This window comes from Chelonoidis abingdonii, chromosome 7 (assembly GCF_003597395.2).
Source record: "Chelonoidis abingdonii isolate Lonesome George chromosome 7, CheloAbing_2.0, whole genome shotgun sequence".
Classification (NCBI taxonomy): Eukaryota; Metazoa; Chordata; order Testudines; family Testudinidae; genus Chelonoidis; species Chelonoidis abingdonii.
In genome coordinates, this window is record NC_133775.1 from 110,695,256 (window position 1) to 110,722,226 (window position 26,971).

Below are 26,971 nucleotides of genomic sequence, written 5' to 3' on the forward strand. Positions count from 1 at the left end.
AGCTGGTGGGTGGGTGGGCGGGCAGGTGACTGGGGAGAGCCAGGAGGTGCCCTGCAAATGCGTGCACACACACGCATGCACACACACATGCAAACACACATGTGCACACACGTGCATTGGCACACACATGTACATTCACCCGCACACACGCACTGGCAGCCTGACGTGCAATCTCCAGGCCCGTTGGCACGCACACCGCACTCTCAGGGGCACACTCCCATGGGAAGCAAGTTTCAGGGGAAAAGCAATTGAAGACAGGTGGCAGTTTTTCAAAGAGACATTAGTAAGGGTACAAGAGCAAACTATCCCCTGCGTAGGAAAGATGGGAAGTCTGGCAGTAGGCCAGCCTGGCTTAACCAGGAGATGTTCAGTGACCTGAAACTCAAAAAGGGTCCTACAGAAAGTGGAAACTTGGTCAAATGACGAAGGATGAATATAAACAAATAACAGAAGTATGTAGGGAAATATTAGAAAGGCCAAGGCACAAAACGAGATCAAACTAGCTAAAGACATTAAGGGTAACGAGAAAACATTCTACAAATACATTAGAAGCAAGAGGAAGCCCAAGGACAGAGTAGGCCCCTTACTCAATGAGGGGGAAAGAGTAGCAGAAAATGTGGAAATAGCAGAGGTGCTTAATGACATCTTTGTCTGGGTTTTCACCAAGAAGGTTGGTGGCGATTGGACATCTAACATAGTGAATGCCAGTGAAAATGAGGTAGGATCAGAGGCTAAAATAAGGAAAGAACATGGTAAAGATTACTTAAACAAGTTAGATGTCTTCCAGGGCCTGATGAAATACATCCTAGAATACTCAAGGAGCTGACTGAGGAGATATCTGAGCCATTAGCAATTATCTTTGCAAAGTCATGGAAGACGGGAGAGATTCCAGAAGACTGGAAAAAGGGCAAATATAGTGCCCATTTATAAAAAGGGAAATAAGGACAACCCAGGGAATTACAGACCAGTCAGCTTAACTTCTGTACCTGGAAAGATAATGGAACAAATAATCAAGCAATCAATTTGCAAATACCTAGAAGATACTAAGGTGATCAGTAACAGTCAGCCGTGTCAAACCAACCTGATCGCTTTCTGTGACGGGAACAAGCCTTGTGGATGGGGGGAAGCTGTAGATGTGGGACATCTTGACTTTAGTAAGGCTTTTGATACTGTCTCGCATGACCTCTTCATAAACAAACTAGGGAAATACAACCTATGGAGCTACTATAGCAGGGGAGGCTCTAGGGATTTTGCCGCCCCAAGCACGGCAGGCAGGCTGCCTTCGGCGGCTTGCCTGCGGGAGGTCCCCGGTCCCACGGATTTGGCGGCAGCCTGCAGGAAGTCCACCGAAGCCGTGGGACCAGCAGACCCTCCGCAGGCAAGCCGCCAAAGGCAACCTGCCTGCCGTCCTCACGGCGACGGGCAGAGTGCCCTCCTGTGGTTTGCTGCCCCAGGCACGCACTTGGCGTGCTGGTGCCTGGAGCCACCCCTGACTATAAGGTGGGTGCAAAACTGATTGGAAAATTTCCCAGAGAGTAGTTATCAGTGCCCACAGTCATGCTAGAAGGACATAACGAGTGGGGTCCTGCAGGGATCAGTTCTGGGTCCGGTTCTGTTCAATATCTTTATTAGTGAGTTAGGTAATGGCATAGAGATTACACTGATCACGTTTGTGGACGATACCAAGCTGGGAGGGATTGCAGGTGGTTTGGAGGACAGGATGAAAATTCAAAGTGATCTGGACAAACTGGAGAAATGGTCTGAAGTAAATTGGATGAAATTCAATAAGGACAAATGCAAAGTGCTCCACTTAGGAAGGAACAATCCGTTGCACACATACAAAATGGGCAATGACTGCCTAGGAAGGAGAACGGCAGAAAGGAATCGGGGGGTCATAGTGGACCACAAGCTAAATATGAGTCAGCAGTGTAAGGCTGTTGCAAAAAAAGTGAACATCATTCTGGGCTGTATTAGCAGGAGTATTGTAAGCAAGACATGAGAACGTAAGAACAGCCCTACTGGGTCAGACCAAAGGTCCATCTAGCCCAGTCTCCTGTCTTCTGACAGTGGCCCATGCCAGGTGCCCCAGAGGGAATGAACAGAGCAGGGAATCATCAAGTGATCCATCTGCTGTTGCCCATTCCCAGCTTCTGGCAAATGGAGGCTCGGGACACCATCCCTGTCCATCCTGGCTAATCACCATTGATGAACCGATCCTCCAGGAATTTATCTAGTTCTTTTTTGAACCCTGTTATAATCTTGGCTGTCATAACAACATCTGGGAAGGAGTTCCACAAGTTGACTGTGTGTTGTGTGAAAAAATGCTTCATTTGGTTTGTTTTAAACCTGCTGCCTATTAATTTCATTTGGTGGCCCCTAGTTCTTGTGTTATGAGAAGGAATAAACACTTCCTTATTTACTTTCACCACCCCAGTCATGATTTTATAGCCCTCTATCATATTCCCCCTTAGTCGTCTCTTTCCCAAGCTGAAAAGTCCCAGTCTTATTAATCTCTCCTCATACGGCAGCCGTTCCATCCCCCTCATCATTTTTGTTGCCCTTTCCTGAACCTTTTCCAATTCCAAAAAATCTTTTTTGAGGTGGGGCGACCACACCTGCCCGCAGTATTCAAGGGGTGGGTGTACCATGGATTTACATAGAGGCAATCTGATATTTTCTGTTTTACCATCTATGCCTTTCCTAATGACTCCCAACATTCTGCTCACTTTTTTTGACTGCCGCTGCACAGTGAGCGGATGTTTTCAGAGAGCTGTCCACGATGACTCCCAGATCTCTTGCTTGAGTGGTAACAGCTAATTTAGACCCCACCATTGTATATATACAGTTGGGATGATGTTTTCCAATGTGCATTACGTTGCATTTATCAACATTGAATTTCTTCTGCCAATTTGTTGCCCAGTTTTGTGAGATACTTTCGTAGCTCTTCGCAGTCTGCCTGGAACTTAACTGTCCCCTGCATGCATCTGACGAAGTGGGTATTCACCCACCAAAGCTCATGCTCCAAAACGTCTGTTAGTCTATAGACTCTTTGCTGCTTGAGTAGTTTTGGATCATCTGCAAATTTTGCCACCTCACTGTTTACCCCTTTCTGCAGATCATTTATGAATATGTTGAATAGGACTGGGCCCAGAACAGACCCCTTGGGAAAACCACTACAGTAACTCCTTGCTTAACGTTATAGTTCTGTTCCTGAAAAATGCAACTTTAAGTGAAACGATGTTAAGCAAATCCAATTTCCTCATAAGAATTAATGTAAATGGGGGGGTTAGATTCCGGGGAAATTTTTTTCACCAGATAAAAAACTATATATTATATAGATGTACACACAGTAATTGTTTTAAACAAACAGTTTATTACTGTTCACAGTTATGATGACTGTGAAGCTTGGCTGAGGTGGTGGAGTCAGAGGGAGGGATGTTTCCCAGGGAATGCCTTGCTGCTAAATGATGAACTAGCACTCGCTGAGCCCTCAAGGATTAACACATTGTTACTGTAGCCTCTCACACAAGGCAGCAGGAACACAAGGGAGGGGAGACAGCATGGCAGACAGAGACAGACACACACCAGAGATGCACACTGCCCTTTAAGGAAGCTGACCCACTCTCAGTGCATTGTCTTTTGAAGTGGATCAGGAAGTTGAGACAGCAGCTGCTGCCCCAAGCTCTCTCTGTCCCTCTCCATCCATGTCCCCTCCCTGCTCTATATGGAGAAAGGGTAGGTAGGGTGCAGGAGCAGGGGGACACCCTGACATTAGCCCCTCCTCCCCCCCTGCACAGCAAGCAGGAGGCTGGGGGAACAGCTCCAAGGCAGAGGGCAGGAGCAGCACATGGCAGTGGGGGAAGAGACAGCTGAATTGCCTTGATAGCCTGCTGGGTGGCTGCTGCACAGGGAACTTAAGGGAGTGGGGAGCTGATAGGGGGCTGCTGGTCCACCCTGGTTCCAAGCCCCCACCAGCTAGCTGCAACGGGCTGCTCTTCCTGCAAGCAGTAGACAAAGCAGGAGGCTGCCAAATGACGTTAGAAGGGAGCATTACACAACTTTAAATGAGCATATTCCCTAATTGATCAGCAACGTAACAACAAAACAACATTAACTGAGATGACTTTAAGTGAGGAGTTACTGTATTTACCTCTCTCCATTCTGAAAACTGACCATTTATACCTCCTCTTTGTTTCCTCTCTTTTAACCAGTTACTGAGCCATGAGAGCACCTTCCCTCTTATCCTGTGGCAGCTCACTTTGCTTAAGAGCCTTTGGTGAGGGACCTTGTCAAAGGCTTTCTGAAAATCTAAGTACACTATATCCACTGGATCCCCCTTGTCCACATGCTTGTTGACTCCCTCAAAGAATCCTAGTAGATTGCTGAGGCGTGATTTCCCTTTACAAACACCATGTTGACTCTTCCCCAACACATTAAGTTTATCTACATGCCTGACAGTGTTCATCTGTGTGTCTGACAATTCTGTTCTTTACTATAGTTTCAACCAGTTTGCCAGTACTGAAGTCAGGCTTATCGGCCTGTAATTGCCGGGATCACCTCTCGAACCCTTTTAAAAAAGTGGTGTCACATTAGCTCTCCTCTAGTCATTTGGTACAGAAGCTGACTTAAATAATAGGTTACAGACTACAGTTAGTAGTCCTGCAATTTCACATCTGAGTTTGAGAAGTAATTCTTCTGCTCTGCTCCGTGGTGATTAGGCCTCCACTGAAGTGTTGTGTCCAGTTCTGGGCGCCACATTTCAGGAAGGATGTGGACAAATGGGAGAAAGTCCAGAGAAGAGCAACAAAAATGATGAGAGGTCTAGAAAACATGACCTACGAGGGAAGATTGAAAAAACTGGAGTTTTTTAGTCTGGAGAGGAGAAGACTGAGAGGGGACGTGGTAACAGTTTTCAAGTACATAAAAGGTTGTCACAAGAAGGAGGGAGAAAAATTGTTCTTCTTAACCTCTGAGGGCAGGACAAGAAGCAATGGGCTTAAATTGCAGCAAGGGAGGTTTGAGCTGGACATTAGGAAAAACTCCCTAACTGTCAGGGTGGTTAAGCACTGGAATAAATTGCCCAGGGAGGCTGTGGAATCTCCGTCAATGGGGATTTTTAAGAGCAGGTTGGACAAACATCTGTCAGGGGTGGTTTAGATAATACACCTCTGCCCCAATATAACGCCACCCGATATAACACGAATTTGGACATAACGTGGTAAAGCAGTGCTCTGGGGATGGGGGGGGGAGCTGCGCACTCCTGTGGATCAAAGCAAGTTCAGTATAATACGATTTCACCTATAACGTGGTAAGACTTTTTGGCACCCGAGGACAGCGTTATATAAGAGTGTATAGAGGTGTACTTAGTCCTGCCAGCAGGGCAGGGGACTGGACTAGATGACCTCTCGAGGTCCCTGTCAGGCCACAGGTACTCACATGCCCTCAGCTGCGTTTCCCATGGGGACAGGTGCCAGGAGTGGGGCCCAGTGGGGAGCCTGGCCCTGGCACAAGCCCCACAGAAGGCTTAGCCCCGATCTGGCACATGTCCAGGGATAAACCCTCATGCTGAGCCCCAGGCTCCCTGGGTGCCTGCCCATTCCTGTGGGGGGTGCTGCAGCACAGGACCCCATGGCTCTGGCCGGAGCAAAGCCTGGCTCAGCACGGTTCTCCCCCTAGCCGCCTCTGGCCCCGAGGACATGGCACTGTACGTGGGGCTCATGGCTGTGGCTGTTTGCCTGGTGCTGCTGCTGCTCGTGGTGGTCCTGGTGTGCTGCCGCAAGAAGGGGGGCCTGGACCCTGACGTGGCTGACTCGTCCATCCTCACCGCCGGCTTCCAGCCCGTCAGCAGCAAGCCAGCCAAGGCAGGTGCGTGCGGCATGGGGACGCGGGCAGCGCTGGGCGGGGTACAGCTCCATGAGCTCAGGCAGTGCGGTCCTGGAGGGCTCGTCGCTGCCAGCCTGCTGAGACAGAGCCGGGCTCAGGCCCCAGGACCCTTCCCATCAGCCTGAGCAAGGGGTTGGATGGTGGGGGGGGCAGCACTGACTGGCTCACCCTCTGCCCCCTCACAGGGACGTCCCACCTGCTCACCATCCAGCCCGACCTCAGCACCACCACCATGACCTACCAGGGCTCCCTGTGCTCACGCCAGGATGGGCACAGCAAGTTCCAGCTCGGCAATGGGCACCTGCTGAGCCCCCTCGGCGCTGGGCGCCACACCCTGCACCACAGCTCGCCCGCCGCTGAGGGCGTGGATTTCATCTCGCGCTTTGCCACCCAGAGCTGCTTCCGCTCCCTGGCCCGGGGCGCTGCCAGCATGGCCTATGGCACCTTCAATTTCCTGGGGGGGCGGCTCCTGATCCCCAACACAGGTATGGCTGGCGCGGGGGTGGGGCAGCACCCTGGGGCCCCGGCCTGTGAGCCAGCGTGAGAATCCATGCCCCTGCCCACCAGGCAGTGGGTGCCGTGGGAGTCTGGGCTTGCCATGCTGGGCCTGCACTCCAGCACGGGCTGGCACAGCCCGGGGGGGGGCATGGGCAGGGCTGGAGCCAGAAAGGCTTGTGGGCCCCGTGGGCAGTGCTGGGATCAGGGCAGCCCCCGCTGACCTGCGCCGTCTGCCCTACTGCAGGGATCAGCCTTCTCATCCCGCCCGACGCCATCCCGCGGGGAAAGATCTACGAGGTCTACCTGACGCTGCACAAGCAGGAGGACGTGAGGTAGGTGCTGGGCCTGCAGCCCTGCCAGCCCCTGGGCCACCAGCATGGAGCTCCCTGCAGCTGGTGCCAGCTCCATGCCCTGGCAGTGCCCCGTCTCACCCCCTCATCCTCTCTCCTCTCCCTGTGGAGGTTGCCCCTCGCCGGCTGCCAGACCCTGCTGAGCCCCATCGTCAGCTGCGGGCCGCCGGGGGTGCTGCTCACGCGTCCCGCCATCCTGGCCCTGGGGCACTGCGTGGAGGCCAACGCCGCCGACTGGAGCATCCGCCTGAAGAAGCAGTCGTGTGAGGGCAGCTGGGAGGTGAGTGCCTGGGCCAAGGGCCCATAACGGGGGCTGATATTGGGAGTGAGAGGACCCCAAAGGCACTCACAGGGGGTGCATGTCCCCTCCCCCAACATGGCCTGGGAAAGAAAACAGCTAGGCCTGGGGTCCCTGCTCAGAGCCCCCCAGAGCAGGGGCAGGTCCCCACTCAGATCCCCCAGGGCAGGGGGAGAGTGAGGGTCCCCACTTGGAGCCCCCCAGGGCAGGGGACAGGTCCCTGCTCCAAGCACCCCAGGGCAGGGACAGGGGCAGGTTCCCGCTCAGAGGCCCCCAGGGCAGGGGAAGGGGAGCAGGTCCCCGCTCGGAGTCCCCCAGGGCAGGGACATGGGGCGGGTTGCCACTCAGAGCGTCCCAGAGCAGGGGCAGGGGCAGGGGGAGGTCCCCCTCAGAGCCCGCAGGCGGGGGCAGGGGCAGGTCCCTGCTTGGAGCCCCCCAGGGCAGGGATAGGGGGCAGGGACAGGTCCCCGCTTGGAGCCCCCCAGGGCAGGGATAGGGGGCAGGGGCAGGTCCCCACTCGAGCCCCCCAGAGCAGGGGCATAGGGCGGGTCTCCACTCGGAGCCTCCCAGAGCAGGGGCAGGGGCAGGTCCCCGGTCGGAGCCCCCCAGGCAGGGCCAGGTGGGGTCCCCACGCAGGGCACCGGCTCACGGTGGCAGGCAGGGCTGAGGGGGACCAGGGGGCGCGTGCCCAGCTCTGGGGTCTCTGCCGCAGGACGTGCTGCAGGTCGGGGAGGAGGCGGCCTCAGGGCTCTATTACTGCCAGCTGGAGGCCCAGGCTGCCTACGTCTTCACGGAGCAGCTGGGGCGCTTCGCCCTGGTGGGGGAGTCGCTCAGCATGGCGGCCGCCAAGCGCCTCAAGCTCCTGCTCTTCGCGCCGGCCTCCTGCAGCTCCCTGGAGTACAACGTCCGCGTGTACTGCCTCCGCGACACCCCAGACGTGCTCCAGGTACCGACCCCCGCCCTCCCCCAACCTGCCTCATGGCCTGCCCCTCAGCCCTGCCCTGACCCATGCCCTGCCTCCCAGGCCCTGCCTCCCCTGTGCAAAGAGGAGCTGATGCCCCCAGCCCAGCTGAGAGAGGCCTGGACCAAGGGGACTCTGTGCCAGACCTGGGGGGCACATGGAGAGCAGCAGGGAGCTCTGGCACTGGGGGGACTCCAAGCCTCTCCAGCTCCAGCCTCTCCTAGCAGGGGGTGCTGCAGGGAGCGGGGTGGGAGTGCGGTCATGGGGGGAGCTCCCTGCTACTCCAGTCCTGGCAAGGTTCTGGCCCTTAGTCATCTTCCTAGCCCGCCAGCCAGTTCCTGTTCCATCTACATGAGAACAGCCAGCCTGGGTCAGCCCGAGGGCCCGTCCAGCCCAGTGTCCCGTCTGCCGCCAGCGGCCAGTGCCAGGTACCCCAGAGGGAGTGAACAGAACAGGGCGATTAGCGAGTGATCCAGCCCCAGCTGCTGGCCGTCACAGGCTTAGGCACACCTGGAACTTAGGGTTGTGTCCCTGCCCATCCTGGCTAGCAGCCATTGATGGACCTGTCCTCCAGGAACTTATCTCCTTTTTTTTGTACCCAGTTATACTTCTGGCCTTCACAACATCCTCTGGCAAGGAGTTCCACAGATTGACTGTGCGCTGTGTGAAGCACGTCCTTCTGTTTGCTTTAAACCTGTTCCTAGTAATTCCTGGGGTGACCCCTGGTTCTTGTGTTATGGGAAGGGGTAAATAACACGGCCCTTGTCACTTTCTCCACACCAGTCACCGTTTTATAGACCTCTATCATCATATCCCCCCTTAGTCGTCTCTTGTCCAAGCTGAACAGTCCCAGTCTTCTTAATCTCTCCTCATACAGCAGCCGTTCCACCCCCTCATCATTTTTGGTGCCCTTCCCTGTACTTTTTCTAGTTCTAATGTATCTTTTTTGAGGTGGGGCGACCACATCTGCATGCGGGATTCAGGGTGTGGGGATGCCAGGGATTTATGCAGAGGCAACATGATATTTTCTGTCTTATTATCTATCCCAGTGGTATGCAACCTATGGCACAGGTGCTGAAGGCGACACGCGAGCTGATTTTCAATGGCACTCACACTGTCTGGGGCCTGGCCACTGGTCCAGGGGGCTCTGCATTTTAATTTAATTTTAAGTGAAGCTTCTTAAACATTTTAAAACTGTATTTACTTTACATATAACAGTAGTTTAGTTATATATTATAGACATAGAGAGAGACCTTCTAAAAACATGAAAATGTATCACTGGCATGCGAAACCTTAAATTAGAGTGACTAAATGAAGACCTGGCACAGCACTGCTGAAAGGCTGCCAACTCCTGCCCTATCCCTTTCTTAATAGTTCCTGACATTCTCTTAGCTGTTTTGACTGCTGCTGCACAGGGAGTGGATGTTTTCAGAGAACTGTCCACAATGACTCCAAGGTCTCTTTCTTGATGGTAACAGCTAATTTAGACCCCAGCATTGTGTGTGTACAGTTGGAATTACATTTTCCAATGTGCATTTCTTTGCATTTATCAACACTGAATTTCATCTGCCATTTTGTTCCCCAGTTACCCAGATTTGTGAGATCCCTTTGTAGCTCTTTGCAGTCTGCCTGGGACTTAACTGTCTTGAGTGGTTTTGTATCATCTGCAAACTTTGCTACCTCACCATTTACCCCCTTTGCCAGATCATTCATGAATCTGTTGAATAGAACTGGGCCCAGCACAGACCCCTGGGGGACACCCCTATTTACCTCTGTCTACCATGAAAATTGACCATTTATTCCTCCCCTTTGTTTCCTATCTTTTAACCAGTTACTGATCATGAGAGGATCCTCCCTCTTATCCCAAGACTGCTCACTTTGCATAAAAGCTTTTGGTGAGGGACCTTGTGTGACGAACTGGGAATGTTCTTGGTGTGGTCTTTGATTGCTGAGAGGGGAGTATTGGCCTGGGAAGGTTGCAGGGGAGTTGTGCTAGGACTGCCAGCATTGGGGAAGGGAGGATACCTGAGCACATAACATGAGAACCCAGGAAGTGGGTTAGAGGCCAGGTGACACCTCTGCCCGGGACACTGGACAAAGACTGGGGGAGGAATCGGGGAGAGGCTGGAGATGGAGTTTCAGTTTGGAGCTTGCTGGGAAATGGAGAGGTACCCTGACAGGGCTCTGGTCTCCCAATGTGGCTCTGGCCTCCCTGGCCCCTCAGATGGGCCTAACTGAGGGGGTCCTGTTGTCTGTACCTGTAAGGCCTGTCATGGACTGTGTTCCTGTTATCTAACTAAACCTGCTGCTTTACTGGCTGGCTGAGAGTCCTGGTGAATTGCAGAAAGCCGGGGGTGCAGGGCCTTGACTCACCCACACTCCATGACACCTTGTCAAAGGCTTTCTGAAAGTCCAAGTTCACTATAGCTACTGGATCCCCCTTGTTGACCCCCCCAAGGAATTCTAGTAGATTGGTGAGGCGTGATTTCCCTTTACAAAAGCCCTGTTGACTCTTCCCCAACGAACTGTGTTCATCCATGTGTCTGACAATTCTGTTCTTTACTATAGTTTCAACCAGTTTGCCCGACTCTGAAGTCAGGCTTATTGGCCTGTAATTGCCGGGATCACCTCTGGATCTTTTTAAAAGTTGGTGTCACATTAGCTCTCCTCTGGTACAGAGGCTGGGGGTGGGTTCCTGCTCAGAACTCCCCAGGGAGGATGCAGGGATTTAAGCCATCGGTTACATTCCACAGTTAGTAGTCCTGCAATTTCACATTTGAGTTCCTTCAGAGCTCTTGGTGATAACATTGGTTCTGGTGACTTATTACTGTTTATCAGTTTGTTCCAAAACCTCCTCTGTTAACACCTTGATCTAGAACAGTTCTTCAGCTTTGTCACCTAAAAAGAATGGCTCAGGTGTGGAAATCTCCCTCACATCCTCAGCTTTGAAGACCGATGCAAAGAATTAACTTAGTTTCTCTGCAATGGCCTTGTCTTCTCTGAGTGCTCCTTTAGCACCTCGATCATCCAGTGGCCCCACTGATCATTCACCAGGCTTTCTGCTTCTGATGAACTTAAAAATGGTGCTGTTAGTTTTTTGCTAGCTGCTCTTCAAATTCTTTTTTGGCCTCCTGTGGAAGCAACGAACTCCTCTCTCAGGTTGGAAGCAACAAAATCAGAGACATCTGATTGCAAGGGAAGAACACAGCTGACAGAGAGCATCTCTGCCTCAGTTTCTCCAAAGAACAAGCAAGATCACACAAGTATTTATACCTCTTTGTGACGTGCATTAATTAAAACCATCTGCATTTTATTTAGGCTATTTGCTATCTACTCGGGTATTTTCTCACTTTCTCTTCTCAGACATCGTTATCTCTGGGCTGGGTCACACTGACTATCCTGCTGTTTTCCACTCGCTTCTGACGTGGGCCCTGCTTCTACGGGTCTTGCGGTACTAGGCTAAGACTTGACAAAACAGTTGCTCTGTCTCTGACATTAAATGGCTGCACTTAAACCCGCTTTCTTTCCCTGCTTCCACAATCCCAAATTACACTTTTACACTTGGCTCACCAGAGTTTATGCTCTTGCCTATTTCCCCAGCAGGACTTGACTTCCAAGATTTAAAGGCTGCCTGTTTGCTTCCAGCCACCTCTTATACTCTGCTGTTTGCCACGGGGACATGTTTGTGGACTTCTTACTGGTTTTTTAGTTGGGGTATGCATGTAGTTTGAGCCTCTGTTATGGTCTCCATGCAGCTTGCCGGCATTTCCCTCTTGTGTTCCTTTCAATTCCTGTTTAACTAACCCCCTTGTGATGTTAAATGCTACTGTGGTGGTGTCACGGAGTGTGGGGGAGTCCGGCCCTGCACCCCTCTTCCTGGGACCCACAGTGACTCTCAGCCAGCCAGTAAAACATAAGGTTTATTGGACAACAGGAATGCAGGTTACAGCAGAACCTGGAGGCCCAACCAGGACCCCCCAATCGAGTCCTTCTCAGGGTTCAGGGCGCTTGGATCACAGCATAGGATTCCCTGAATTCCCCCACCCAGCCCCAAACCGAAACTGAACTGCCTCTCCTCCAGCCGGCGGATTCCTTTGTCCAGCTTCCTTGGCCAAGGTGCTAACCCCCTCCCCCCCACCTGTCTCAGGTTACAGGCTTAAAAATCCTGTCCCTCACCTAAAGACATCCCCAGCTCTCCCATCCCCCACACAGACAGACCCTACTGCATCACAGGTGGGTTTCTTTGGTATCCCCAGCCCCTGCGTGTTGAATGTTATTACATTGTGGTCGCTATTACTGAGCAGTTCAGCTCTAGTCACCTCTTGGACCAGATCCTGTGCTCTACTTAGACTAAATCAAGAACTGCCTCTTCTCTTGTGGGTTCCAGTCATTAATCGTGTGTGGAAATGTTATCTCTGCATCCCATCCTGAGGTGACGTGTGCGCAGTCAGTACAGGGATAGTCAAAATCCCCCACTATTATTTTCTGTCTTTGGAGCCTCTCTACTCTCCCAGGGCATTTCACAGTCATCGTCACCACCCTGGTCAGGTGGGCAGAAGTATATCCCTGCTGCTATATGCTTATTATTCATGCACGGAATTTCTGTCCCGAGAGATTCGATGGTACAGTTTGATTCACTGAAGATTTGTACTATATTTGACTCTACGCTTTCTTTCACATACAGTGTCACATCCCCCACCAGTGCGATCTGCTCCGTCATTCCTATACAGTTCGTACCCTGGTGTCACCGTGCCCCATTGATTATCATCATTCCACCGAGTTTCTGCGATGCCGACTCCATCAATATCCTCATTTAATACCAAGCACTCGAGTTCCCCCATCTTAGTATTTACACTTCTCGCATTTCTATATTTGTCAATATGCAGTTGTCTGCCTTCATGTGAAGTAACTGCTGATACAGACTAACACGGCTGCCACTCTGAGACCCTTCATTGGACTGTTTCTCCTCAGTTTCTACCTGTACTTTATCAGCTTCGATCCTCTCCCCTTTACTAGGATATAGAGAATCCCCATTAAGAGATCCTCCCCCAAGGGATGTCTCTGTCCGAACCATGTGCTCTTCTGCACCTGTTGCCTTTCCCCCAGCCCTTAGTTTCAAAACTCTTCTACCATCCTTTAGCATTACACACCAGCAATCTGGTACCAGTTTGGTTTAGGTGGAGCCCAACCTTCCTATATAGGTTCCTCCTTTCCCAATAAATCTAAACCCCTTCTCCTGTCACCATCATCTCACCCACACATTGAGACCCTGCAGTTCTGCCAGTCTCCCTGGCCCTGCGCGTGGGACTGGAAGCATTTCAGAGAATAGCTGCCAGGGAGGTCCTGGGCTTCAATCCCTTACCTAGCAGCCTAAATTTGGCCTCCAGGACCTCTCTCCTAGCTCCCATGTGACCGAGTGCCTGTGTCCCCTCCCTTCCTGGCACCATTACGGCAGCAGGGCCGTGCTGGTCATTGCCCAGATGCCCCCTGACCTGGCAGGGCTGAGCTGAACCCCGCAGAGAAAGGCAATGCGCTCCCCCCATGTCATGAGGTTCCCAGAGCCGCCTTGCTCAGCCCACTGCTCTCACTGGGGCCAGGGCTGCCCAGGGACAGGTTGGGGGCCCCTAGGGCAGGGGGCAGGGGGTCAGCGAGTTAGCACCTGAGGAGCGAGGGGATCCAGGACCTGGGCTGAGTGGGGACTGGCCCGGGCTGGGGCTCGGTCCCTGGCTGAGCGCCCATCTCCCGGCAGGAGGTGATGCAGCTGGAGAAGCAGCTAGGGGGGCAGCTGATCGGAGCCCCCCGCGTCCTGCACTTCAAGGACAGTTACCACAACCTGCGCCTCTCCATCCACGACATGCCCAGCTCGCTGTGGAAGAGCAAACTCCTCGCCAGCTACCAGGTAGGAGAGCAAGCCCTGCCTGCTGCGCCCACCCTGCCCCAGGCCCAGCTGTGCCCGCAGCAGGATGGGTGAGCCCTGCAGCAGTGACACAGCTGAGCAGGCACTGAACCCCAGGGGCTGGCAGGGACGTCCTACTCTTCTCTGCCCCCCATCCTGCCCCAAGTTTCTGCTGCCCTGGGCCCCTGCCCTTGGCCGGGGTGGGGACCATCCCTGGTGCTTCCTGAGGAGGCTGGAGGGATTCCTGCCCCGCCCCTGAAGCCCGAGAGCCCTGCAGCAGCCCCAGGGTGGGCAGGAGTGACCCTTGGCTTCCCTCTGCCGCAGGAGATCCCCTTCTACCACCTGTGGAGTGGGCTGCAGCCCTACCTGCACTGCACCTTCACGCTGGAGCGTCTCAGCCCCAGCACCTGCCAGCTGGCCTGCAAGATCTGGGTCTGGCAGGTAGAGGGCGATGGGCAGAGCTTCAACATCAACTTCAACATTGCCAAGGTGAGCCGGCTGGGAACGGTGAGTGAGGGTGACTGCGGGCAGGCGCCAGGCCCCGGAGCCACCTGCCCGAGGAACAGGAGCCCTGGGAGGGTGAGGGGCTGACTGCAGGCCAGTGTCCATATTCAGGTGGCTCCAGTCAGTGACTGGGGATCTCAGTCCTTGTGGCTTAAGATTTCCCCCTCTTGAAACCCAAAGCAGATCTGAGATGAAGCAGGCTCATGTCCCAGGGTTTTTATACATTTCCAGCAGCCTTTTGGCCTGACAAAACAATAGGCCTAACTCTCCTTCTCCCAACCATCCTGGCAACGAGCACAGGGTAACGTATCCATCAAACCGTTCAGATCCAGGTCACCACAACCTTCAAAGAGACACACAGACAGAGTTCCCTCAAGTGTCTTCCTAAATGTTAAGATTCCCTTTTGATCTTTGAATCAAAGCTCTAGCACTAGCCAAGCTGCACCCAGCTGTCCTCCCTTCGCTGCCATCCCAGGCCCTGAGCAAACAGCTCCCCTTCTCTCTACCAGTGCGGCTGCATTTCCCAACTCGCTGTCTTTACAGACCTTCCTAACCAGGCTCTAAAGCTGGCCCTGGGGCAGGTCCGGCTGGGAGGTAATTCACTCTTTCTGGCCCTATCACCTTGCAATGAGATTAGCCCACACGGCTAAAGTCACACCCGGTCCCTGCTGGACTCCTAGGACACGAGCTTCTCGGCCTGGCTGGTGCCTGAGAGCGAGGCCAGCTGCCCAGCCCTGGTGGGCCCCAGTGCCTTCAAGATCCCCATCCTCATCCGCCAGAAGATCATCAGCAGCCTGGACACGCCCTGCGCCCACGGGGCTGACTGGAGAACACTGGCCCAGAAACTCCACCTGGACAGGTGCGGGGGCAGGGAGTTTCTCCCCACCAGGGCACGGGGGGCAGGGAGCGTCCCCTCGCCAGGACACTGAGGGCAGGGAGCAACCCTGGGGGCAGGGCATTGGGGCAGAGAGCGATCCTGGGGGTGGGGGGCAGAGAGCGATCCCGGGGGCCGGGCACTGGAGCAGGGAGCATCCCCTCACCAGGGCACTGGGGACAGGGAGCGATCCCAGGGGCAGGGCACCGGGGGCAGGGAGTGACTCTGGGGACAGGGCACTGGAGGCAGGGAGCGACTCTGGGGACAGGGCACTGGGGGCAGGGAGCGTCCCCTCACCAGGGCACGGGGGACAGGGAGCGATCCCGTGGGCGGGGCACTGGGGGCAGGGAGCGTCCCCTCACCAGGGTACTGGGGGCAGAGAGCGATCCTGGGGCTGGGGGGCAGAGAGCGATCCCGGGGGTGGGGTACTGGGGGCAGGGAACGTCCCCAGCACCAGAGCACTGGGGGCAGGGAGTGATCCCAGGGGCGGGGCACTGGGGGCACAGAGTGATCCTGAGTGCAGGAAGCAACCCTGGGGGCAGGGAGCAATCCTGGGGGGCGGGGCACTGGGGGCAGGGAGCGACCCTGGGGGCAGGGAGCATCCCCTCACCAGGGCACTGAGGGCATGGAGTGATCCTGGGAGTGGGGCACTGGGGGCAGGGAGCGATCCAGGGGCAGGGAATGATCCCGGGGGCAGGGATTGATCCTGTGGGCAGGGAGCGATCCCGGAGGCGGGGAGCGATCCCAGGGACAGAGAGCGATCCCGGGGGCGGGGAGCGTCCCCTCACCAGGGCACTGAGGGCAGGGAGCAATCCCGGAGGCAGGGCACTGGGGGCAGGGAGCGATCCGGGGAGCAGGGCGTGATCCCAGGGGCGGGGCACTGGGGGCAGGGAGCGACCCCGGGGGCAGGGAGCATCCCCTCACGAGGGCACTGAGGGCAGGGAGTGATCCCGGGAGTGGGGCACTGGGGGCAGGGAGCGATCCAGGGGCAGGAAACGATCCCGGGGGCAGGGAGTGATCCTGGGGGCAGGGAGCGACCCCGGGGGCAGGGAGCATCCCCTCACCAGGGCACTGAGGGCAGGGAGTGATCCCAGGGGTGGGGCACTGGGGGCAGGGAGCGATCGCGGGGCAGAGAGTGAGGGATGGGGCACTGGTGGCAAGGAGCGTCCCCTCACCAGGGCACTGAGGGCAGGGAGTGATCCCAGGGGTGGGGCACTGGGGGCAGGGAGCGATCGCGGGGCAGAGAGTGAGGGATGGGGCACTGGTGGCAAGGAGCGTCCCCTCACCAGGGCACTGAGGGCAGGCCTGTCGCTCAGCCCCCCCCTTGGCCGACCAGCCCGTGAGGGCAGAGGGTGCCCCGGGCAGGGGCAGAGGTGGAGCTCCCGGCTAACACCCCCTCTCCTCTGCAGCCATCTCAGCTTCTTCGCCTCGAAGGCCAGCCCGACTGCCATGATCCTGAACCTGTGGGAGGCGCGACACTTCCCCAGCGGGAACCTGGCACAGCTGGCCGCTGCCGTGGCCGAGGTGGGCAGACAGGACAGTGCTCTCTTCACCGTCTCGGAGGCCGAGTGCTGAGGGGCCAACGCAGGGCGGGGCGGGGCCCTGCGGAGGGGGAAGCACAGGCCCCGGGGCAGCAGCATGGGTGCCACTGCCCCAGAGGTGCCAACTCTGTCCCCTGGGGGCCTGTGCTGGGCTCCTGCCCATGCTGCCTGCACAGGGGGCAGGGAGCTGGCTGGGTGGGCATGGGCTCCCCAGTGCTGGCACTGACTGAGTGCGGGGGGCTGTGCCCCTTGCTAGGACTCACCTGACCTCTCGCCCCGCCGCATGCCAAGGGGCTGTGGGCCAGTCCCCCCTTGGGGGTGTCTTGGAGCCAAAGAACAGGCCAGGGCGGGGGCTGTGGGTGGAGGGCTCTGGGGGGTGCTGGGATGGGCTGCCTGGCTCCAGCCCAGCCCATCCGGGCGCTGTGTGTGCAGCGGGCATTGTGCGTCGTGCGTGCTGTAACCGTGTGGGGCCGGGCAGTGCCAGGCCCTGTCCCATGTTGTGTAAAGACCGGTTTTTAATTCTGTATTCAAGTGCATTCGCGTATTTACACTTGGCCTTATGTACATAGCAGGCACCGCAGGAGGGGGCTAGCGGGCACCATGTAAATAAATCGGATCTATATTGCTAGCTGGGGCTCACGCCGTCACCAGACACGGGGCGGGGGGAGCAGCACAAGCTGCCCCGTTGGGGGGTGTTCCAGTCCCTGCCCACTTGGCCGCCTGGAGGCAATGCCCCTGGGGGAAGGGCAGCGCTGGCCGCAGCCGAGAAACGGTTCCCGGGTCGCCAGGGACTTCCGTGGGGCCTCATGGGGTGCAAACAGCCGGCAGGGCACCCCAGCTCCTCCCCACATGGGGCCCTCCAGTGTCCGGCGCTGGCAGCAAGACACACTACACCGCTGAGTTGTGCAAAAGGCTGGTTTATGCTTCAACCCCCGAATGCCAGGTCAGATGGCGCGATGCCCTGGCACAGGGCAGGGGAGAGCCCGTTTCACAGGGGCTTTGGCATAGGGCCCAGGCTGAGTCCACGTCCCAGCTGCCTGGCGCAACCCCCATGGGCGGAGCAGGGTTGCACCCAGCTGTTCTCCCCTGGCTGCAGGACTCCGGGGCAGGCTCAGGCCCGTTGGTGGCGGGCGACACGACAGGCAACAGCTGCGATGAGCGCGGCGCCTTTCCCCGAGCCGTCCTCCGACTGCAGGAAAGTGACGCTGCAGCATGGGGCCAGCTGCCGCACCGTCTCCTGCACCTGCTGCGCGAAGCTGCAGAGAAGGGGGGAGTGAGGCCAAGCGCCCTGCAACTCTGCCTGCTGGGCCCTGCAACCGGCCCCCTTCACTGCCCGCTGGGGACTGCAACTGGCCCCCACTTCACTGCCCGCCGGGCCCTGCAACCTGCCCCTACTTCACTGCCTGCCGGTCCCTGCAACCGGCCCCCTTCACTGCCTGCCGGGCCCTGCAACCTGGCCCCACTTCACTGCCTGCCGGGCCTTACAACCAGCCCCCTTTACTGCCCGCCGGGCCCTGCAACCTGCCCCTACTTCACTGCCTGCCGGGCCCTGCAACCAGCCCCCTTCACTGCCCGCCGGGCCCTGCAACCTGGCCCCACTTCACTGCCTGCCGGGCCTTACAACCAGCCCCCTTTACTGCCCGCCGGGCCCTGCAACCTGCCCCTACTTCACTGCCCGCCGGGCCCTGCAACCTGCTCCCACTTCACTGCCCACCAGGCCCTGCAACCGGCCCCCTTCACTGCCCGCCGGGCCCTGCAACCGGCCTCCTTCACTGTCCGACGGGCCCTGCAACCTGTCCCCACTTCACTGCCTGCAAGGCCCTGCAACCGGCCCCCTTCGCTGTCCGCCGGGGACTGCAGCTGGCCCCCTTCACTGCCCGCCGGGCCCTGCAACCTGCCCCTACTTCACTGCCCGCCGGGCCCTGCAACCTGCCCCTACTTCACTGCCCACCGGGGACTGCAACCGGCCCCCTTCACTGCCCACCGGGCCCTGCAACCTGCCCCCACTTCACTGCCTGCCGGTCCCTGCAACCGGCCCCCTTCACTGCCCACTTGGCACTACAACCTCTCCCCGCTTCACTGCCCGACGGGCACTACAACCTGCCCCCCTTCACTGCCCGACAGGCCCTGCAACCTGCCCCCCCTTCACTGCCCGACGGACCCTGCAGCCAGGCATTGCCGCTCTCCCTTGCTCACCCACAGGCAAACCCAGTGTCCTTGCCCTCGGCCGCACCTGCTGCAACTCATCCCTGTCCCGCCCCTGCGCAGGGGCAAGCAGCTCCTCTGCATCCATCTGCTGGCACAGCCATGGGGCACCCCGAGCCCCTCCTCTCTACGCTTCCCCGCATGCCAGCAGGGCCCAGCCGCCCCTCCCGCCCCCACTCACTGTGGGTGCAGCTTGTAGAGCGTCCCGTCCACGCCCACCGTCACCGCCAGCTGCTCCAGGCCCCGGTTCTCCCGGATCTTCTCCACCACAGCAGCCACGGCTGCCCCACAGAGCTGGGCCGCGCGCCGGGCCACCACCTGGCACACCTCCCGCACCAGCACACTGTCCTCGCAGCTGACATGCAGCCCCAGCTCCTCCAGGATGGCGCACACCTGCCGCAGGGCCAGGCCGTCACTGTGGGGACACAGAGGCACCATCAGTGCGGCCCAGACCCTCGCCCCTGCCCCCTCCCTCCCCGCAGGAGCACCTCAGCAGCGAGGGCTGGAGTCCTTTGCCCTGCCTGGCAGCTGGCGTCGCAGGAGCCATCAGCACCAACAGCGCCTGCCCCCTTCACCCTCCTGCGCCCACCCCGCACTCACCTCTCGATGGACGACAGGAACTTAGTCTGGAAGATGTCCGGGGTCTGGAGCTTGGGGGACGGGTGGCCTCGGAACAGGCACCCCTTGTCCGTGAGCTCCAGCAGGATGCGCCGGACGATCTCGCCCAGATACATGCCACTGATGAGCTTCTCAAACCTGCCCCGGCAGGAGAGACCGAGGGGCTGTCAGCACAGTCCCCTGCCCTGCCCCAGGACGGCCCCTGCCCAGTCCCTTCCCCACCCCAGGACAGCCCCCTGCCCAAGCCTGCCCTGCTCCAGTACAGCCTCTGGCCAGCCCTGCCCTGCTCCAGGACGGCCCCTGGCCAGCTCCTTCGCCACCCGAGTACTACCCCCTGCCCAGGCCTGCCCTGCCCCCAGTACAGCCCCCTGCCCCAGGACAGCCCCTGCCCAGCCCCTTCTCCACCCCAGTACAGCCTCCTGCCCAGGCCTGCCCTGCCCCAGTACAGCCCCCTGCCCTGCCCTGCCCCAGGACGACTCCTGCCCTGCCCCAGGACAGCCTCTGCCCAGCCCCTTCTCCACCCCAGTACAGCCTCCTGCCCAGGCCTGCCCTGCCCCAGTACAGCCCGTGGCCAGCCCTGCCCGGCCCCAGGATGGCCCCTGGCCAGCCTCTTCCCCACCCCAGTACTTCCCCTGGCCAGGCCTGCCCTGCCCCCAGTACAACCCCCTGCCCTGCCCCAGAACAACTCCTGCCCTGCCCCAGGACGGCCCCTGGCCAGCCCCTTCCCCACCCCAGTACTGCCCCTGGCCAGGCCTGCCCTGCCCCCAGTACAACCCCCTTCCCTGCCCTGCCCCAGAACGACTCCTGCCCTGCCCCAGGACGGCCCCTGGCCAGCCCCTTCCCCACCCCAGTACTGCCCCTGGCCAGGCCTGCCCTGCCCCCAGTACAACCCCCTTCCCTGCCCTGCCCCAGAACGACTCCTGCCCTGCCCCAGGACGGCCCCTGGCCAGCCCCTTCCCCACCCCAGTACTGCCCCTGGCCAGGCCTGCCCTGCCCCAGAACGACTCCTGCCCTGCCCCAGGACGGCCCCTGGCCAGCCCCTTCCCCACCCCAGTACTGCCCCTGGCCAGGCCTACCCTGCCGCCAGTACAGCCCCCTGCCCTGCCCTGCCCTGCCCCAGGACGACTCCTGGCCTCTACTCAGGCCCGGTATGCCCCCCTGCCCGGTGTGGTGTGGCCATTGCTCCCCCCAGCCCAGTACAGCCCCTGCTTAGTCCCTCTGCCCCCAGTGCCCCACCTCTGCCGCCCGGCCCAGCCCACCTCTGCCTGCCAGGGTTCAGCGAGGCCTCGTCCACCTGTCTGTCGAAGGGGGTGAAGAAGGCGTCCAGGCAGCCGTTGTCACCAAACGCCCCCCACTCCATGTTGATGCACATCCGCCCCTCCTCCCCTGCCAGGGTGCCCACGTTTCGCAGCTCCTCCATGTAGCAGGCGTTGGTGCCCGTGCCTGAGCGGGAGGGAGGGAGGGGGTGTCAGCCAGGCTGGAGCGGCGTCGCCCCCTCCCCTGCTGCACCAGCCCCTGGAGCCGGGCAATGCCAAGGGGGCAGCACTGCAGGGGTGGGGGCCAGGCTTGGGGGGTTGACCGCTGTCCTGGCTCTTGCACCCCCAAGCTGGGCAGTGCCTTGCCCTGGGGCTGGGGGTGCGCCTGCCCGCTGGGCACAGGGGGAGGGGGGTCTGCCACTTACCCACAATGAGGCCGACCTCACAGCTGGGGTCATCGTAGCCACACGACATCATGGTTCCCACGGTGTCGTTCACTATGGCAACCACATCCAGCGCAAAGTGCTAGAAAGAAAGAGACCTGTTACTAGGCAACACAATTCCCTGTCGCCAGAGCAACAGCACTAGCACACTGCCCTCCCTGTCTCCCGGGAAACGGCCCCCCCTCTGCGTCTTCCTGGAGGGAGCTGCCAGCCTCAGCGAGGCGGAGCGCCCACCTGCCCCCAGCTGACGCGGCCGAGGGCCACCGGGCTCCGGCCCTGCCCCCGACACACCAGCATCCTCTGCTTGGGCATCACCGGGGCACCATCAGGCTGAGACAGCATCACACAGCCCTGAGCCCCCCGGCAACCTAACTCCCTGCTCGATGCTCCTGGCGCGATGCCTGGTGGGGCACAACACCCCCACCCAGAAGCTCAACGCCCCGCCTGGCCCGATGCGTCCAGCATGATGCCTGGCCTAGCACCACGATGCCTCACCCCACCTGCCCAGTACAACGCTCCCCACCGCCCCCCCCCCCGGCTCAAGGGCCTCCTGCCCAGGCCCCCATGTCGTACATTTTTGCGCTTCACAGCCTCCCGGAGCAGCTTCACCACATCCTGCCCCACGCAGCCCGAGGCATTGAATCCTTTGGTCCAGCTCAGCAGGATGCCCTGGGGACCAGTCATTAGGATTAGAGTCAAGAAGCTACAGAACAGTCCACTTAGCAGCAATCTGGCTAGTAACACCTGTGGCATCATAGCACCAGCCTGCGGGCACCCACCCAGCCCGCTGGCGTTAGCATCAACGGGCTCCTGGCACCAGCCAGGCTGCTGAGCACCAACAGCTCTGGGAAGACAGGCCCCAGCTCTGGGCAGGGACGGAAGCGCTGCCTGTCCTGGCCACGGCCCCCCAGCCTCCCCCTGGCACGTCCCAGCCTCCTCCTGGGGCACATCCCCCCAGGCTTCCCATGGCATGTCCTAGCATCCTCCTGGGGCATGGCCCCCCAGCCTCCCCCTGGGCCATCCCAGCCTCCTCCTGGGCCACACACACCCCCAGCCTCCCCCTGGCACATCCCAGCCTCCTCCTGGGCCACACACACCCCCAACCTCCCCCTGGCATGTCCCAGCCTCCTCCTGGGGCACGTCCCCCCAGCCTTCCCATGGCACGTCCTAGCCTCCTCCTGGGGAGAAGCTCAAGGCAGTGGCTGACCCGCCCGGGCAGGGTGTTTGCGTAACATCTCCTCAGCCAGCGCAGCGCTGGATGCCCCGGCCCCTCACCTGGTCCAGGCTGGTCTGCTGGCAGGGGAAGGAGAAGGTGAAGCCAAGTGGAAGCGTCTGGCCCATCATGCCCTGCTTGGTCTGGAAGTCCGCGATGCACTCAACAATGTGGTCAAAGAGCTGCAGAGATTGGGGGAGGGTCAGTGGGGGCTGTAGCCCGCCCAGGGCACTGGCACCCACCTGGGGGCACCGGGCATTGGGGGCACAGCCCCAAGCCAGGCCCTGCATAGGGGCTGGGAAGTGAAAGATGGTGCCCACCCCAGGCAGCCCCAGCCCCCCCAGCAACAGGGGCAGCATTTCCAGCCCCTCCGGAGTGGCAGGGAAGCCCCACAGCTGGCACCCGCACCCCCAGGACCCGCATGCCCGCGGTACCTGGCTGCCGGGGCCCTGGGCCACGTGTGGTGGGATGGAGTACACCTCGCTGACGATCTGCACGCCGCCCCGCTCCCAGCTGCCCACCTTCACCAGCAGCACCCGGAAGTTGGTCCCGCCCAGGTCCAGCGCCAAGAAGTCGCCTCTCTCTGCAAAGGGCATGAGGGGGTCAGAGTGAGGCAGGCACTGGCTGGGCCATGGCACCAGATCCTGCTCTGGGCACCCAGAGCCTGCTGGCCAGCGCACCCCCTCGCCCTATGCCTAGCCCTGCAGGGCCCCACCCCATGAGCTCTGCCCTTCACTCCCAGCCCTTCCCACGCCCGCGGAGCGAGGCCACAGACTCACCAGGCCCAGGTGTCCCCATCTCCCTGCAGGGACCCCCAAGCTGGGATGAAGCACTGGGAGACAGCGGCGGGGGGGAGCAGCCACACCAAGGCAGGAATGACCCCACACAGCCCCCCACAGCCTGCTCCCCCCGCAGATCCCCAGCCCGCCGGCCCCTCACCCGAGCCGTCGGGCGTGGCACAGATGTAGGTGGGCAGCATGCGGACAGAGGACCTGGCATTCGTCTCCTTCTTCAGCCCCAGCTCCATCTCCTGCCTCAGCAAGGCCTGCACCGTACCCAGGGAAGCAGGCAAGAGCTGTAGCAGTCCCAGGGTTTGGTTCACCTGGAGGCGCTGGGCTGCCAGCCTAGATGCCACAGCAGTCACCATGCCAATCCCCTTGCTGCTGCCCTCCGCCTGAACCAAGGTGACGTCGCACTCTGGGGCCAGCTGCTTCACCAGCTGCTGCAGCGTCTGGCTGAACCTGGGGAGCCAAGGGAGAGCCTGGCACGGGCTGGCAGGACTGGCTGAGCAGCCAGCTCCCCACAGGCCCGCCCTGACTCCCGGCAGCCAAGAGGTGAGGCGCCAGGCCCAGCCTTGCAGGAGCGTCTGGAGATGGCTACGGGAGCCGGGCCAGGCGTGGGGCAAGGCCTCGAACAGGGGCAGCAGCGGAGAAGAGTGAGGGGGCCAGGCCCCCAGCCGGCTGGAGCGTAGCCCCCACTGGGGGTGCTGGGCCCACAGCTCCCTCCTGTCACCATGAGGCCCAGGGCCTGGCACCAGCCCCACTACCCCATTCCCCAGCACTCCGTCCCTCGGAGGGGCAGGTGGCACGCCTGAGAGCAGGCCCTGTGTTCCCTGGTGCCCAGGCCCGTCCTGGGGGCCCTTACTTGGCATGGGCCCGGAACACGACTCCATCCACGGCCACACTGGTCTTCAGGCGGCTCAGCTCCCGGCTCCTGCACATGTGGCTGACGATGGCGGCCAGGCCGGCGGCGCAGAGACCGGCGGCGCGAATGCAGACGGCCTTGCACACCTGCTGCATGTTGAAGCAGTCCTGGTCGCTCGCCTCCAGCCCCAGCGCCCGCAGGACACGCCGCGCCGTGGCCAGTCCAAACTGCTCGCTGCGAAGGAGAGCACAGGGACAGAGCCCGGCCATCAGCCTCCAGGCCTGGCACCCCGAGGGCACAGGGACAGAGCCCGGCCATCAGCCTCCAGGCCTGGCACCCCCGGGGCACAGGGAGGGCACAGGGACAGAACCTGGCCATCAGCCTCCAGGTCTGGCACCCCTGGGGAATGGGGAGGGCACAGGGGCAGAGCCCTGACATCAGCCTCCAGGTCTGGCACCCCTGGGGCACGGGGAAGGCACAGGGCAGAGATCTGACATCAGCCTCCAGGCCTGGCACCTCTGGGGCATGGGGAGGGCATAGGGGCAGAGCCCTGACATCAGCCTCCAGGCCTGGCACCTCTGGGGCATGGGGAGGGCATAGGGGCAGAGCCCTGACATCAGCCTCCAGGCCTGGCACCCCCCGGGCACGGGGAAGGCACAGGGCAGAGCCCTGACATCAGCCTCCAGGCCTGGCACCCCCCGGGCACGGGGAAGGCACAGGGCAGAGCCCTGACATCAGCCTCCAGGCCTGGCACCCCCCGGGCACGGGGAAGGCACAGGGCAGAGCCCTGACATCAGCCTCCAGGCCTGGCACCCCCCGGGCACGGGGAAGGCACAGGGCAGAGCCCTGACATCAGCCTCCAGGCCTGGCAAGCATGGGGAGAGACTCCAGGCCTGCCATCCCCAGGGCCCAGGGACAGAGCCCTATCATCTGACTGCAGGCCTGGCACCCCCGGGGCATGGGGAGGGCACGGGGCAGAGCCCTACCATCTCGCTCCAGGCCTGGTGCCCCTGGGGAGGGGAGGGCACAGGGATCAAAGAGACTTCCATCTGGCTGCGTTCCTAGCACCCCTAGGGTGCAGGGAGGGCTCGGGGCAGAGCCCTGACATTGGGGCGCAGGGACGGGGGCACTTGCTCCCACACCACAGGTGGGTTCCTGTGTCACTCGGTCACAAGTGGAATGAGGTTGCAGCTCTCAGCAGCTATTGGCTGCCAGGCTGTATGCAGAGGGCAGGCCAGGCCTGGCCAGCGGCAGGTGCTGTTGTGTACCCCAGGCCTTGGGGACCCACTTACTCTGTGATCTCCAGGATGTCCTGGATCTGGACCGACCCCTTGGTCAGGAGGGCAGGGGCCGTGCGCCTGCTGAAGAGCTCAGTCAGAATGTGCCGGACGATCTCACCCAAGTACAAGCCACTGATCATCTTCTCGAACCTGAGCAGGGGCGAAGGGGCGTGAGCAGCGTGCTGGGCAGGCAGGGCCACACGCCAGCCACTCGGCATGGCCACAGGGCCACCACTCCCTGGGCACGGCCACCACCCAGCACAGCACAGCACAGCCCTGGGCACGGGCGGCCGCGGGGCCGGGCCCGGCAACCCCGGAGAGCCCTTGGGCAGGGCCCGCAGGGCCGGGCCCAGCACCCCCGGCAGAGCCCTGGGCACGGGGGCCGGCGGGCCGCCGCACCCGGAGAGCCCTGGGCCCTGGGCCGCGGGCCGGCCGAGGCACCCCCGGAGAGCCTGGCACTGGGGCCGGGCCGGGCCCCGCACCTCGAAAAAGGAAAGGGCCCCGCCCCCCCCCCCCCTGGGGCATACTGGGGCCGGGGCGGGCCGGCACCCCCTGGAGTAGCCCTGGGCTACGGCGGCCGCGGGGCGGCCACCGGCACTCCCCGGAGAGCCCTGGGCCACGGCGGCTGGGCCCGGCACCCCCGGAGAACCCTGGGCACGGGCGGCCGTGGGGCTGGGCCCGCACCCCCAGAGAGCCCTGGGCATGGGCGGCTGTGGGGCTGGGCCTGGCATCCCCAGAGAGCTCTGGGCACGGGCGGCCTGGCTCGGGTGCTGTGGAGCAGGTGCCACCGACAGGCAATCGGAGGTAGCCAATGCTTTGCACTCCTCCCCTACCAGGGATGCCCCGGACCCCACCTGTGCCTCCCCGGGTTCAGGGAGGCCTGGTCCAGCTGGTGGTCGTAGGGGCTCAGCACGTCGTTCAAGGCGCCGTCGTCCCCGAAGGAGCCCCATTCGGTGACCACGCACATCCGGCCCTCGCTCTCCTCCACCACCTCCACGTGCCGTGCCTCCGCCATGAAGCAGCTGTTGGTGCCAGCATCTGCCGGGTACAGGAGAGCAGTGAGGGGGCTGGGACGCCTGGCCAGTCAGTGCCAGGCAATGCCACCCCCGTGCCACGCCTCCCCGTGCCCTGGCTCCAACCAGGGCCCGCTCACCGACAACCAGGCCGACCTCGCACGGCCCTGCATTGGCATCGCAGCTCATCATCGTGCCAGTGGTGTCGTTCACCACGGCGACAACCTTGATATGGTAGCGCTGGCCGGGAAGAGAGAGGGGGCACGATCAGCAGCCACCATCGTAACCCTACCCACGGAGACTCCGCCCCACCCTACCCTGCCACACCCAGGGAGCCCCCACTCCACCCTACCCAGGGAGCCCTCACCCCACCCTGCCCTGCCCCACTCTGCCCAGAGAGCCCTCATCCCACACTGCCCCACCACACCCAGGGAGCCTCCACCCTACTCCACCCTGCCCAGGGAGCCCCCACCTCACCCTGCCCCACCACACCC

The 26,971-nt window shown here is 60.4% G+C and overlaps 2 protein-coding genes across 2 annotated transcripts in view; one reads left to right on the forward strand and one right to left on the reverse strand.

Moving 5' to 3' along the window:
* Positions 1 to 17,463, forward strand: part of UNC5A (unc-5 netrin receptor A) — a 29,315-nt gene extending 11,852 nt beyond the window's left edge. The window contains 9 exon segments of the mRNA XM_032777551.2: positions 5,677 to 5,865; positions 6,069 to 6,368; positions 6,626 to 6,713; positions 6,843 to 7,011; positions 7,742 to 7,975; positions 13,740 to 13,889; positions 14,211 to 14,375; positions 15,071 to 15,249; positions 16,674 to 17,463. Coding sequence (XP_032633442.2) covers positions 5,677 to 5,865; positions 6,069 to 6,368; positions 6,626 to 6,713; positions 6,843 to 7,011; positions 7,742 to 7,975; positions 13,740 to 13,889; positions 14,211 to 14,375; positions 15,071 to 15,249; positions 16,674 to 16,839 — 1,640 coding nt within the window. The 3' untranslated portion in view covers positions 16,840 to 17,463.
* Positions 17,464 to 17,706: 243 nt separating this feature from the next.
* HK3 (hexokinase 3) lies at positions 17,707 to 26,736 on the reverse strand. Its single transcript, XM_032777550.2, has 13 exons — positions 26,618 to 26,736; positions 26,319 to 26,502; positions 25,477 to 25,614; positions 24,185 to 24,418; positions 23,480 to 23,781; positions 22,975 to 23,123; positions 22,603 to 22,722; positions 21,901 to 21,996; positions 21,310 to 21,409; positions 20,888 to 21,071; positions 19,611 to 19,766; positions 19,192 to 19,425; positions 17,707 to 18,061 (listed from the first exon to the last, which is right to left on the reverse strand). The coding sequence occupies exons 1-13, from the start codon at positions 26,667 to 26,669 to the stop codon at positions 17,917 to 17,919; spliced, it is 2,094 nt and encodes a 697-aa protein (XP_032633441.1). The 5' UTR covers positions 26,670 to 26,736; the 3' UTR covers positions 17,707 to 17,916.
* Positions 26,737 to 26,971: the final 235 nt, after the last annotated feature.